The sequence below is a fragment of the Rhagoletis pomonella genome, unplaced genomic scaffold, assembly GCF_013731165.1.
Source record: "Rhagoletis pomonella isolate Grant_MI unplaced genomic scaffold, Rhpom_1.0 Rhpom_scaffold_00006, whole genome shotgun sequence".
Lineage (NCBI taxonomy): Eukaryota > Metazoa > Arthropoda > Insecta > Diptera > Tephritidae > Rhagoletis > Rhagoletis pomonella.
The window spans coordinates 70,564,880-70,580,023 of NW_023458560.1; the positions used below are offsets into that span (position 1 = coordinate 70,564,880).

General features: G+C 40.7%; 2 protein-coding genes across 2 annotated transcripts; both read right to left on the bottom strand.

Annotated features, from left to right (window-relative positions):
- Nucleotides 1–9,032: 9,032 nt before the first annotated feature.
- LOC118742080 (chitinase-like protein Idgf3) lies at nucleotides 9,033–10,532 on the bottom strand (the record flags this gene model as incomplete). Its single annotated transcript, XM_036474046.1, has 2 exons — nucleotides 9,033–9,727; nucleotides 9,941–10,532. Coding segments are annotated over 2 exons (1,248 nt in total), but the record flags the coding sequence as incomplete, so codon positions are not given.
- Nucleotides 10,533–10,893: 361 nt separating this feature from the next.
- LOC118742081 (chitinase-like protein Idgf2) lies at nucleotides 10,894–12,246 on the bottom strand (the record flags this gene model as incomplete). The annotated part of the gene is made up of 2 exons (XM_036474047.1): nucleotides 10,894–11,578; nucleotides 11,640–12,246. Coding segments are annotated over 2 exons (1,260 nt in total), but the record flags the coding sequence as incomplete, so codon positions are not given.
- Nucleotides 12,247–15,144: the final 2,898 nt, after the last annotated feature.

Sequence of the window (15,144 nt, forward strand, 5' to 3'; positions counted from 1 at the left end):
TCCCGAACCCTCCCATCCCGACGTTTTTCAGAATTGTACCGCGGGTCCCATGGGTCCCGATATAGATCTCTAAAGCAGGCTACAAACGGACAACAAATTGAAACGACGGTTGAGATTTCAACGTGTGTGGCGTGGTTCACAAACCGATCGAAGGTTGATAAAAATGTTCATGTCTTTCGAATTAATTTCAAATAATAATGAAAGATCTGGCATCATCCGATTTTGTTTTGCTTTGCTGTTCGTTTTCGTCTCAATGAAACATTAGGAGTGCATATTTCAAACATCGTTTTTAATTATGATTTTATGAGTTTGCGGGGGTTGCGGTTTTATCATGAGTGTCGGGAAAGGATTTGGGTCCCGTCCCGCCCGTCATAGTTTTACAGATCTTCCCGATACCGCCCATCCCGAACAATTTTAAATCAGTACCGAGGGTCCCGCGGGCCCCGCTATCCCGCGCCCATCTCTAGTCTGAACTCAAGTAGATTTACTGTATGAACATCCGTCCTAGTTTTCGCGTTATAATAGCTGAAAATGTTCAATAATCTACACAGTTTGGCAAGTCCTCCGGCCACAAGATCGATGAACATTATTCGTGGAGACATTAATACTTTGATAACGAATCGTTCATAATTGGTCTGACGGACGTCAGAGCACATTCCGTGTAATTGTACGGTGTGGACCAGATGAGTATATTTCAATTCATTTAAAGCTGAACCATTTATAATTAGGCACTCTTCTACCAAGGTTTGCTTAGCATTTATGAAGAAGCTGTGGGTATGTATTATGCACTTAATTCAACCTGCTTACCACAAGATCGGTTAATCAGGTTAACGCAAAAACACTATGCGGTGGTGCATGCTCTATAATAGAACTGTTTCTATAGAGTATGGCAGCGCTTCCATCCAGAGAAAGTGAGCAGAGATACCCCACAAGGTAGAGCTCTCTCACCACGTTAATGGACGTTGGGATAGGGAAACTATCCATTAAGTAGCCGTGGTATAAACATGCTATAATCCCCCCTTCTCTTATATGAGGAGCGTTGTCGTCAACGATCTGCTAGAGACTTTGGGGAAAATCAGCTGTTGGGTCGTTACCTGTGCTGGCAACGTAGTACTAATAGAGAAAGTCCTTAGGCGGCCTGAATAAACTCATCCAGGGATATTAGGGATCTATCAGGAAAAGTGGGTTGCCAGCTGCGGCTTATGTGTACGCCCAAACAAGTCGTTGGTTGTTCTTTTCACAAGCTGATATACTAAAATCCCAGTCTTTTAACCTCCCTCACTGGGCGACGTTCCCTTAACGCTGTCTGGTAGACAGAGTTGGAGCATGACAGTAAGGTTTCTTGGGAAGCGAACAGCGAGAAAAGGATCAAGAAGGCACCGATAGGCTTATACTGTCGCAGAAGGGCCCTTGGCAAGCACTGGGACTTCGCCACGAGAGTGATTTACTGGTCCTTCAACACCATAATTAAACAAATTTTATTATTTACAAAAAAATGCTGATCACCCTAACCTCACATTCATATAATGCATTGTACATATTATATTAACAGCGCGGCGCATGGTTGAATTGTGCGCGGCCTTAACGTTTGTGCCACCCAGCGTGGGCGCATATACACAAGCTTTAATTATTATTGTTGCTATTAAAAATGTTTAGACACAAATAAACACATCGAATGACTTCAATGAATTGTTTGAAATGTGTGCATACTTACATGTATTTATGTATAGATTTTAATATAAACTTATTTGGATTTTGAGTTGATTGATTTTGCGGCACTTAGAGAATGACTTAACAATTGAAAGTATTAAGGATTGTATAGCACATTCCAGCAAGGGCAAAAAATCTGAGAGAGTTGAAACGACAGCGAATCCCGAGGTTAAGCTCCCTTTTATCACCTATGGCCATGTGCAAGAATTTCCGTTTCTAAATATGGGTCAAGCTAACAAAATTTCCTTTGGAGCTGCCCATCTACAGAAGGAAGGCTGGACAACTAAAACGATGAACTGCGGAAATGGCGGTTTACAGTATGTATGTAGCTTAATGGAGAACTCCTGGGAAATAATCTTGAAGGCGGCAATGCATCTACGTATTTGTTTTTAGTTGTTGGGTGTTTTCTAATCTTACAATTGTGTCGCAACAAAAATCTACACTTTTTTCTTAATAAGCACCGTATCGAAGAAAAAATCGTGTGAAAGACTTAGGCCGAGCTGCTGATCCGATGGGCGGTGCGCGCTTTGGTGCTTCGCTCGAACTGGACTATCATCAAGATCTGTGTGGAATTTAAAGGCGCGATATTGTCTGGGACAACTATTTCCTCCGCTTATGTACACTGTTTTGGGGTGGAAGTTGGATTAAGCCCGTCATTATCGAGTCAATGGTCAATCAGATCCTGCCCTGCATCTGTTTCATGTATTTATACTGCAATCGAATTGGTGGCGGTTGTGTGTTTAGCCCTTCGAAACGGTCTGCTCTTTGGCTGTCTTTTGGGAATGCAAAGTATGTCATTAGCAATCGCACTTGTTATAAGTACGTACATAAGTATGTACTGGCGTCACTGCAAGATATTCAATTAAATTTCGTGCCGCATTCGTGCCAGGCATAGCGAACATGAAACATGTTGTAAACAAGATGTAGCAGACACAGTTCAAAGGCAGATGAGCCCAAAATCAGCGCCACGCCACGTTGGGAAAGCCAAAGCCAAAGTGCACAAGGGCAGCAAGCATCAACATCAGCTTCGGCACCGCCATGGACTGCAGCAGGATGGATAAGCGCAGATCGATCGAAACGGTATTGTCTCCGTGCTTTCCGTGGAATTCACAGATTGGAGTAGGCAAAGCAAGTTGATGGCGCGTGGCTGGCGGAGAGTGTGGACAACTAACTCTTTTGGATGCTTCGTAGGGCATAAAATGAGCTGTTTGGGGATCATCGACTTGTATGAGCAAGGATTTTTGTTGTGGGCTTTCTTTTGTGCACTGCTGACGCCAGGCAGTAAAAAATCAGATAGTCAACTTTGTCGTCACGTGTGTGTACCCGTATGTGCGCCGGTGCATGTTCCTTCAGATTTTTGTTTTGAATTTTTTCCTTTTCATGCCGGCGTTGTTGTCGCTTGTATCGCGCGCATCTAATTAAGCGCGCGCTTGCTTGCTCGCCATCGCCGCCACTGTCGCCAGCCGATCGCTTACTTGTTTACTAGTACCTCTCGCCAACATATTTGAGCTGCAGACGCTTGAAAGGATTCCCTCTGCTCGCAATCGTTAGGCTTTGCATGCGTTGCCTTGGTATTTTGCTTATTGGCTTCTCGATCAGCGCGATTTCATCTGCATGACTCACTTGTCACTTGCAATGCGGTAGTTGATTCTTACAGTTTGCGCTGGTGGCTATTAGTGCTGGCTCTCCTTTTGTTCTTCTCCCCGGCAATGAAATGACAAATATGTGCGTTCTTCGATCGCCTCACTTAAATAAGATGCAACATTTTCCACATCATTACTGTGCGAGGGGGCGATTTCGCCGATTGGCCGATGAAGTGTGGCTGATTACGCGCCAAAGTTGCATTGTTTGCAGCGAAAATCGTGTTCGATGGACAATTTTGCTTCTTTGGAAGACAAAATAGCAGATAAGTTAAGCTAATGGGATTTTATTTTGAATTGATTGCATTGATGTGGCTTAGTTGGTACAGCGATTTTTTTGCGGCTGTTTTGTTTTTAGTTTAAGTGGATTGAGAAAAAATAAAAAGAAGGAAAAAATCAAAACGAAAATCGTTTGTACCAAGGGGCTCCTCTGCGATAGTTCGTTTTTAGTATTGTACTTGACTAATCACTCCATAAGTGAAGGCTTTGACGGTGCGAGTAATTTAGCATCTTCACTCTACATTCATGAGAGATGTGTGAGAGGGTGTGAATGGTGGTCTTTGGCCACTTGAGTAAGAACGGGAGGGACCTAGCCACTCTTACAGGGCAATTCTGGCAACTTTCTTTGACCTCACCACAGCCTTCGTAAGACAATTGTCAATTCTGGCAACTATCTTGAAAGCTCCTTACTGCCTTTCGAAGGACTAAATGACAGATTTGCTAGCGGGAACCTTAGCTATATGCTGTTCGCCGTTTGGCAATCAGTTTTTTGCTTTTTTGTGTAATATGTATTTACTTATGGAATTTTTCTTTCGAAGCTGACAATAAGTTTTCAAATCTTACAAAAGTACTTAAAAAATAAAAAAATTTAAATACTAACTAAAAATTAAAAGAAAATTAAATTTAAGAAGTAAATTGAATTAAAGACAGAAGGACTAAATAAAAAAGCTTTTAAGAATTAGATTAAAAAAAATTCTTTTCAAACAATAAAATCTAAAAATTAAAAAAAAATATATATAGTAAAAGAATAAAAACATTAATTTAAAAAAGAAAAAAGAATATGAAAATAAGAAGAAAGATAATTAAATTAAAGAAGGAAGAAGTGGAATCAAAAATTAAATATTTTTTTTAACAATAAAATCTAAAAATTTTATAAAAAAATAAAATAAAATTTAAATAAAAAAAAATAAAAAAATCCGGTGGTCGAGACTCGAACTCCCTATTAATCAGCCTTGTAACGCGCGATGGGGATGCTCATACCCAAAGAAGTGACCCTGTTTTCAACAAACTCTTTGTATATCGACCACATGGGTGTCGAAACTACTCCTTCCTCGTATTCAGCGATGGTATACAGTTAAGAGGCTTTCCGGATATATTCTTACGGAGCCTGGTTCACCTCCGGTAGTAATGATGGACTCGCCCTGCCGTTATCGACGGTGTTCCCCCCTTTCCCTGTTTTTCTCTATGGACATCGGCAATCCTAAAATTTTTGAAGGAAAGTCGAGCCCCCTATCAAATGGTTTCAAGAATAGGCCAACCAAATTCTCTGCACTACTTTAAAGCACAGGTTAGGTAAGAGACGGAGCCTCTGACGGAATTAGTATCGAATAGATAAAGAACTATGGAAAAAATTTCTAGTGAATCTAATCGGATAAAACCGACCACTAAAGCACCTGAAGCCTCAAAATTATTGCAGGGCTGATTGCTAAATTTACTGGATGACTGGCACTCGGCCCTCATAGGCTTGGGCTGGGTCTATAAGGAGACCAACTAGCATCAAGCCAGGCCCGTATCGGTATCTTGCGCCAACGGGCGTAAAGGGCACCACAGCCGCCACGACAACCTAAAAAACGACCAGTTTCTTCATTGGGGCCTGAAGAAGCAGGCGCTGACTAGACGCTATTATCGTATACGAAAGTTAAGAATCCGAAGCAAAGGACGTGGGTCATTACGACATTAAACATTTTCGATATTGTCCTATCGCTAAAATAAAATAAAAATCCTGTTCTGAATAACTGACTCTCTTTTAACCCTAAAATAATTGTCTTAATGATAAAAGTGCCACACAAAACAAACAAAACTAGGGACTGCATTATCAGAATGCAAAACCTCTCCGCTTGGCGCAGTCGTGAGCTTTGCATCGCAGCGCGCGCAGCAAAAGGTATCGCGCTGATCCTACGCTGAGGTTGGCGTGAACAGCACATCAAACACACATTGCAAATGAAACGGACAAAGATGCAAAATCAAAGGCTAGCGCTCAGCGAAAACAATAACTTAATTTAGTTGTATGCAAGAAACAGCGGCGCTAGCGAGGGCAGCGAAAGAGACTGTACGTAAATCTGTACAACATAAAAAAAGGCTTAGGGGTATAAGTAGTAGCTTTGTAAGCGCGTACGAGTGCATTACCTGGTGGCATGTCAACGCGCTTTCGATTGGCATGCAAACTGGTACCAGCGCGCTGAGAGTGCACCCACAATGCAAATGAAACAAAAAAAAAAAAAAACGAGCCGAAGAAACACACAAAAGGCGCAATAGCGGTTGGCGTGTTGGCGTGTAAAGAGAGGGGAGTGCTGCCGCTGAGATTTTTTAAAGCAGCCAATTTTTTAAAGCAGCAATTTGTTTTGTGGCATTAAAAAATCGTACACTGCTTCACAGCGCAGACAGTGGGCGCCAACAATTCAAAGCAAGCAATTAAAGCTTTAGTTGGTAGTAGCCTGCTGGCTGTTGGGCAATCGCGTTAAAAACGACTACCTTATGTGGTCAGTAGCGCCTTTAATTACATTATTGCTTGATTTTGTTTAGAACTTCTTTGTGTTTAAGTTCTGCTTATCCCTTGCAGTTGTACTTGGTATACTTCGATTAGTTTTGTCGATGGAAATTAATTTCTGTGCATTTAAGGTTAGTAGCACTGCACATTTAATTACAGGAGTATAGCAATTACAATTATAAGGTAAATAATAAATTAAATTTAAAACTTAACTGTAAGGTCTTATCGAGGTAATTAAGTAAAAAGAAAAATGCCACCGTCAATGAACTTATTTGGGTGTAGTTTTCTGCTAAGGGGGGTTGAAAGATACCTCGCAGCCCCACCTAATGACCTACGGATCAATCGGAAAGACTGTGATATCTCAAGACACTTTTGGCCGAGACCCAATAAGCGACGTAGTGAAGAGCTATTGGCACTAACCAAATCGATTAACCTCCTTTTAGCACTCATAGAGGGTATTCACAATGGCCAAATCTGCCCCCGAGTAGAAGTATGCGTCATTCGTGCTCCTCCTCCTAACCGAACCAAACTTATTTTGCTTTATCAGAGCGGATTAATATCTGGCAAATCCACATCATATGACGCCTTGGAAGGCAAGAAAAGAAGCTACCAATGCACCGCGGTGTCTGATTTTGGCCTGTCCACGAAATTTGTCTTGACTTATGCCGTTGAAATAGGTCTAAACAACCGTTTCTTTGCTTTGCCTTTTCCAAGTTGGATGTGTAAACAAAGCGAACGGGTCTGGAGCAGTGTTGCATCAGAAAAATTCATAATATTAACAAGTAATTTTTAGCAAAAAAAAACCGACTTCAACTCCCATATAAAAAATATATATATATATATATATCTCATGATCCACTGATTGGATCTCAACCAAATTGGTATGGGACCACCTCTGAATTCGAAATTGGTTGACGTGGTCCAAAGTTATGCGGTAACATACATAAAAAAAAAAAAATATTCCGACGAACTGATAACCTCCTCCTTTTTTAAAGTCGGTTAAAAAAAAATAAAAAATACCGAACGTATTGAATGTGTAGAATTATAAATAGATACATATATATGTATTCTTATTTGAAGAGACTAAGGCGGTCATGTAAGATTATCATAAAGTTAAGATCCCACATCAAGCTGTTCTGGCAATCAGTTATCATTTATATTGCTACAGGACATTATCAGACGTTTAATTTTACGTAGAGGCGATGCTAGTGGGCCAACAATATACGTATGTATATCAACAGGCTGTCGAAAATATCTCAAAAAGTTCAACACGATCACGAATATAGAGGGCTACAGAAGCCTTCCCATAGCTCAGCTTCTTATCTAAAATAACGCCTAGGTAATTGGGTTTTGTAGCAAGAATTAACCAGGCGCCGCTATGCTCCGGTAGAGTAACCGAAGACATTTATACCATCTCGTAAAGAGGACGAGCTCCACCTTGCTTGAGCTTACGCTTACGCCACAGAGAGTGACCGACCACCTGGATACATCCCGAAGCGTTCGTTGCATCAGTTCAATTAGCGTCTGCAAAAAAAATCCTCCCTGAAGGCGATTGCAATTTCATCAGCGTAAGCAACGACTTTTCCACCTCCTCAATCCGTTCCACACAAACGCGTTTTGAAGGTTAATTTCCACAGAAGTGGAGAAAGAACACCTCGCTGGGGCGAGCCCCTCGTCGCATGCCCGACATATCGCACGCTTGCAGTCTCGCCATAACTACTCTGCAGCAGTAGCTAACCGATAAACTCCATCAGTGAGTACTCGCGGCGTCAGTTGAACGCGCCTCGAATATCCAATAAAAATACGAGCCAGAAGTTCTTAACGCTGAGGGACTTCTCGATATAAGCGACCAAGCTATGAAGTTCGGTTTCCGTAGATTTACCTTTTTGGTACGCGAGTACCACACAATAGGCGTCTGACGACGGTGACAGAAAGGAAGCTGCTAACAATCCTTTCAAATGTCTTAATAGCAAAGGAGGAATAGCTGATGGGCCTAAGGTAAGTAAATATACAAATTTTACTCGGACGATAAATTAATAATAATATGGATAGATCCGAAGGTGCAGTTTTATCTTTCATTTAGTGAGATAAGATAAACGTTGTCAACATGGCTCAGGTAATTCCTAGTCTGAGGTATCCTACTTGGAAAGCATGCGGCGCAAAATTTTTACAGATTTCCACCGTTACACCATCGGATTTCCAAACCGCATTTTATGTGCTTACACACTTATCTATTTTCATTTCGGGAAAATTAATTTATGTTTTAATTTGCTATTCGCCAAAGCCGAGAGCTTACAGCTCCTTTCCTTTTGCTAAATGACTGAAAAGTTTATTTTTATGTGTTTGTTTGAACTTAAATGTTTGCCATTTGGTGCCAACAGGTTGCTTTAATCGCCTGTTCTCCGACTTTTGTGATAGTTTCAAGGCGAATTCCAGATATTGCAAGAAAAGCTCAGCCAAATACGTGGGACAGAATGTGTATTGTAAATAAATGAAAACTACAACAAAATTTACCTCCAGTAAGCGTTCTGGATTTAATTTTTAAATAAGTAAATTCTAAATTCATAAGCAATTGATGCAACTTTCTTTCCTAGTAAATTTGTTTGCTTCTCGAAGCATTGATCCATCCTTTGCAAGGCCCAGTAATCAGCGGTTGTGCTGCCGAGTTGGGCGAACGTTCCAAAAGCAGCTATTCAATCGCTTGTTTTGTATGGAAAAAGGTTTCACATGCAAATAAATTTTAACAATTCAGAATTTTTGTGAGAAAAAATTAAAAATATTTGACATTTTCGAGACCAAATAATTTGAAAATAAATCAAATCAGCTGCTCTACTGATACTACCTGTTCAATGTACCTTGCATGTATCTAAATAACGCTGTGCCTACTATTGATTACTCAAATCAAAAACTGCATCTACATATGTATTTTCTTTATATTTCCTCCCCCAATTCACTTAAAGCAGCCGGTATTTAACAGCTCTCAGCATGGGGAACTTATCGCCGGTACACTGGCCACGGAAGTCATCCAAGGTGAGATCGAACAACGCCACCCCACCCAAATTCTTTGCCTTCACATAACCCGCCTTGCTAGCGGCCGTATCGGGATACTCATAACTCACCCATACGCCGTTAGCGCCATCCTCATCAGCGGTGTGGAAAGCATAAGTGCCATAACGTTTGGTGGGATCGCTGATGCGACGTAGTGGAGCCTCAGCACCTTTGGCATTGATATTCGAAGGGTTTGGCAGACGTTGGCAAACTTCGAGCCAATTGAGGAGACCTGGTGTCTTCGACACTGGACCAGCAGGTGCTGCGCCCTCTGTTGCAGGCACCACAGGCAAGCCAGCGGTACCGGACTCTTTAGACATTTTCCAAGCGCGTCCATAGGTAGCAACACCAACGTTAATCTTGTTGCCGGGTACGCGTTGCAGTATCCAATTCTCGACTTGGAAGTTAATATTGTAGTGTGGCAGACGATTTTGATCGTACAACTCGTAGAGAGGTGCGGTGGAATCAGCTTCCTCCGGATTGCGTTCAGGTGTGAGGAAATCGAAGGTGGCCAAATTGATGAGGTCCAAGATGTCGGCGATCGCTGGTGCGTCGAAGTACCCTGAAGAGGTGTATGCAAATACATAGCTAGTGAGTGAAAGACGGGTAGTAATGGAAGCAAGCGAAGATGTAGGTTTGTGATTGTCGCTCCGTGTAATAAATTTGCTTTACCGTTTTAGGGATCGAGCGATCGAGCCATAAAACTTTAGTTTACCGTTTATTCCTGCATCTTCGATTTTCTTGCTTCCGAAAACAACCTATTCTTAATGCTTACAACTCGAGTTGACATTTGGCAGCACCGTCAATGACAGCAACATATTATCCGCACGCAGCGTATTCTTCAGATCCTTAATTAAGTCTGTCAACTCTTCCTTGTGATCATATGCCTTCTCGTCTACGATGAAGTCGCCTGTAAAGAACTTCTTAAAACTCTTCCACGCCGAACCGACGTCCGAATGCACCTTTCTCGGCTTGTTGCGCGGCAGCTGGAAAGCCAAATCCAAGCCATCAAAGTTGTAGCTACGCAAGAAGTCGCGCGCCGAGTCTATGAAGGCTGTTTGCTTTTGACGGCCCGCCTCCAGCAGGTTTATATACTTCTCATGTTCACCAGAGTCGCGATCGCCACCAACACTCAGCAGGAATTTCACGTATGGGAACTTATCTTTGAGCGCTGTGATGGTGGTAAAGTGACGCCGCTGTATATCCAGATTTTCATTGAGGCTCATCAGCTGGAAGGTGTCCGGCTTGATGCCCACATAGCCGTAGATGACGTGTGTGCAAAACTGTAAAGCAATTTCCAAATCAGCGGTGCTAAAGTGAGCTGCACCTGTGGGAGAGATGTTAGTGGAGGAAAAAATTTGTGAGATTCAAAATGTAACGGCGGCATTGGAATTGTAAAAGCACACTAAATTGCGTTCCAATATGGACGCGGACGCGCAGCACGAATACGCTAGAAAAGCTAATAGGACAAGCATAAGTTTCATTTCGGACGTCTAATCAGCTTGCAGAACGAAATAGAAATAATATTTCCAAGCTGAAAATCAAGCTCGCGCGTATAAAACAGCTTTCTCACAAAATTATCAGCGTACGCCTTAAAGGTTCAGCGAGATCACTGGAAATACGCTCATTATCGCGGCGATAACACAGAAATATTGGCTAAACTTTTTTTTATGTAAAAAATTTATTGTTTATTTGGAAAAATAATGGAATATAGCAAAACAAAAATCGACAAAGTTTCGTGAAAAAAGCAACGAGGATGGTTACAAACGGAACTTGGCTGCGCGCAAAATAGGATACTTATCCCCAGTACACAGCCCACGGAAGTCGTCGTAGCTCAGGTCGAACAACGCCAAGCCGCCTAAGTTCTTCGAGTGCACATAAGCAGCTTTATTGGCAGCCGTGTCGGGATCTTCGTAGCTCACCCACAAGCCGTGTTCGCCATTGCCATCGGCTGGTCGGAATGCGTAGGTGCCATAACGCTTGGTTGGGTCGCTTACGCGGCGCAGTGGTGCGTCGGCGCCCTTCAGATAGGCATTGGCCGGATTCGGCAGTTTAGCGCACACCTCAGGCCAGGATAGTAAACCTGGTTTTTGGCTCTGCATGCCAGCAGGCGCTGGGCCATCTGTGTCCTGCACTACCGGTGTGCCGGTCATGCCTGAATCGGCGGTTAGCTTCCAAGCGCGACCATAGGCGGCAATACCGACGTTGATTTTGCTGGCCGGACACTGCTGCGCAAGCCAATAATCAACCTGGAAATTGACGTTGTAGTGTGGCAAGCGGTTCTGATCGTAGAGCTCGTAGAGTGGCGCAGTGTAGTCGGCCTCTTGCGGATTGCGTTCGGGTGTCAGGAAATCGAAGGTTGCCAGCGTGACAAAGTCCAAATTGCCAACCAATGCTGGCACGTCAAAATACCCTGTGCAAGGAGTGTGAGTAAGTTTTACATACTTATTTACAAGATTTTCAAGTGCACTTACAGGACGAGTTGACATTCGGCAGCACGGTTAGCGTCAGCATCATATTGTCCGGACGCAAAGCATTTTTCATATCACGTACAAACGCCGTGAACTCTTCCTTGTGCTGCTCGGCCTTCTCGTCCACTATGAAATCGCCCGTGAAGAGCTTCTTGAATTTCTTCCACACCATGCCGACGTCAGAGTGTACTTTACGCGGTTTGTTGCGCGGAAATTGGAAGGATAAATCCAAGCCGTCGAAGCCATAGGAACGCACCAGCGAGTAGGCTGAGTTGATGAATGAAGTTTGCTTAACCTTCTCGCCCTCCAACAGCTCAAGATACTTGTTGGGATGCTCGGGATCGATATCTTGATCGCCACCAACACTCAGCAATACTTTGAGATGTGGATATTTACGCTTCAGTGCTGTGACCTCGGAATACTGATGCTTGCTTATGTCCAAGTCTTCGTGCAGACTCTGCACCTGATAGGTGTTTGGGTTGATATCGGCATAGCCGTAAATCAAGTGAGAGCAGAATTGTAGAGCGATCTCGAGGTCGGGTGTGAGCAGTTTGCCAAGACCTGCATATACGTAATTTTTTTTTTTCCAAATGTGAAGATCAAATAAAATTTATTGTTTACTTTATTGCAATGCAATCATACATATGCTACTAGGTGCTATAGATACTACGTGCGTAAATGAAAATAGTATATGCATGCGTGACAAAAATACCAAACAACAATACCCAAGTGTTAACATGGATGGATGGGGGACAAAACGGACGGAATGGAAAACAAAACAAAATGACAATCACAATAACAAAAGTTAGTTTATTTCAACTATGTGCATACGTAATTTACATATGTAAATTACATACACCGGAAAAATGAAAATAAGCACAACCCAAAGCCCCTGAAAAATTGCAATAGAACGCGTAGTGCGGCGGTGCTTTTTATTTGGAAATCTTTTATTTTTTATTTTTTGTTGCTCATTTTCATCTGGCCTGTGAAGCACCGCTTATTGTCTGATCACAACAATAGCAGTATATGAATGTAGATGAAGCTTACGTCATTAACAGGTTCCAGCTTCTGGCTAGCTACATATGTGATTCACACTGCAACTTGTCACTTGTCATACGAATGCTAATAAATTCAGCAGTGGAATACTAATGCACGTATGTATTTATGTATCTATTTTTCAGAGTGTTGCGAGAGGTGTTGGCGGTCAATTGAGTGGTTAGCGGTCAAGTGATATTGTGTGAACTGCGTATGTATCTACGTTGTATAGTGCATAGTATTAAGTCGGGTTACTTTTTTTTAATTTTAACAATTTTCTTCCATAATTAAATAATGTTTGTGCACTTTCAAGAAAATTATTATGTTTGTTTAATAATTTTTCATTTAAAAGATTTAAAAAAAAAAAAAAAATTTTATTTAAAAAAATGTACCATTTGCACACAAATTCACATATTCACAAATTTAAATTTCTTCAAATTATTATTTCCTAACAAAAATGTTCTTTTTAATAAAAACAAAGTAATTTACAGCAGTGATGGAGAAGTGGCTTTTTTATTTTAATCTCGCCATACATATGGTAACGATACACCATTTTAGGTACATTCAGAAAGTATCCCAATGAAATTTAAACACTACATATGAATAAACAAACGCTTTTTAAGTTTAGCTAGAACCGAAAAAAATTTTCAACAATTACCATTCTCTTTTGCAATATTTTCCCGATATTCAGACCCATTTCAAATATGTATATCTTTATTAGTTTAGTCAGTGCTATTTGACTATATCGATACTCGTCGTTTACGGAATCAGGGTCACACATCCTATTCCCAAACCTTTTCCATTTTGTATAGATATATCATTCATACCGTGACATAAAAAAACGAGAATGATTGTGGGAAATGGTCTTCAATGTTTCGAAGCTAAAAGTGGCTACGGCGAAATGTTTCGTGAATTGATTGCTTATTTCCAAGAGTTCCCTCATCTTTAGCACTTCCACCACCAGCTCGATTTGTTTTTTTTACGCCTCTAAGCTACAAAAGGCCGTGATCTATAAGGTTAAGGCCGAGATCTGTAAGGTTAAGACCAACGATATCAAATACATCTGAGCATCCTCAGCAGATGACAGCATACTCAGGAGTAGCGTCACCATTTTCAGGAACAACATACATATCACCTTACAAGCAAAAAAAAGTTCGCCCTACACCAACCAACGCCAGCGCCCTGAGTCCAGTTTTAAAAGAAGATTTTTTATAGCTCAAGCTAGCGGTCGCCTTTTTAGATTTTTCGGTGACACCTTTGTATGTACTTGCAGCAATAAAACAGTTGTTTTAAAATAGTTCTACGTTACGGTGATAACTTAACCCTAGAACGGTGGCATAGCTACACACCTTAGTTTGGGGACTTGGGCACACAGTGCCCGGTAATGTATTTCTTATAGAAATTTGAGCTTTCTAAGAACGCTCCATATAAAATACCGTTACCTTCTTATTATGAGAGATATACACCTGGACTTTTGTCAAACTTCTCAAACCCCCGAAATTCAAAATCCTCCTCGTACCTACTATAAAAGGGCTTTGAGTAAGTGTGAAAATATATATACTTTTATTAATTTTTAAGGTACATTTATCTGCTGTTACGTCAAATGAATTGTTCCGGCATTCTGAAAATTTCATTTTGTTAAGATCGATTAATAAAATAAAAAATTATGCATCCTAATGTTTATGTTTCTGTATACATATTTATATTTGAGCACGCGTACTGTGGAATTTCAATTAATTGTGAATTTTTGTATTCATTATTTCGTTTATTTTGAATTGAATTAAATGATCATAGTTTCACTCAAATGTGCTACATATGTATATCATACATATGTAGGTATGTAAATTTTAAGTCAAGAGCCCATAAATAGATAAAGCTACCAGCTACAAAAAATATGTACATATATCAATTCCTCTTCATGCATATTTTAGTCGGGTTCAATGTAACAGCTTTGTGATACTTTTGGCTTTCTAATCCGCAGTTTATTGTTCTACACCGCAATCTTCTGATAAGCCAGTGACCCATCTTTGTGTGCAGCTGATACGCAGCTTCCGAGACATGTGATAATTTTTAAAGCTACACTTGTTTACAAAGTATGTTCATATGTAAGTACTTAATCCTAAGTTACGTGACGCGTTATCTTTTAAGTTATTTATTGCAAAAACAAAAACAATAATCTCAATGTAGGGTAAATTGCTAGTAAAAGTATTGAATACTTGCTTGTGTAATTAAAAGCGAATATAACTGAGAAAAATAAAGTCAATTACTTTAGATTAATTACTTCCTTAGAAAAACTACAATTAAATAAATATATGTGTATCTATATATGTATGTACATACATATGTATATATCTGTATACATATACATGTACAGTGCCGAACAGAAGTATTGGCACAGAGAATTTTTCGCAATATATGCAAAGTTATTTATTCTAATTTATCTTCGATAATTTTTTATAAAAATATTGTTCAT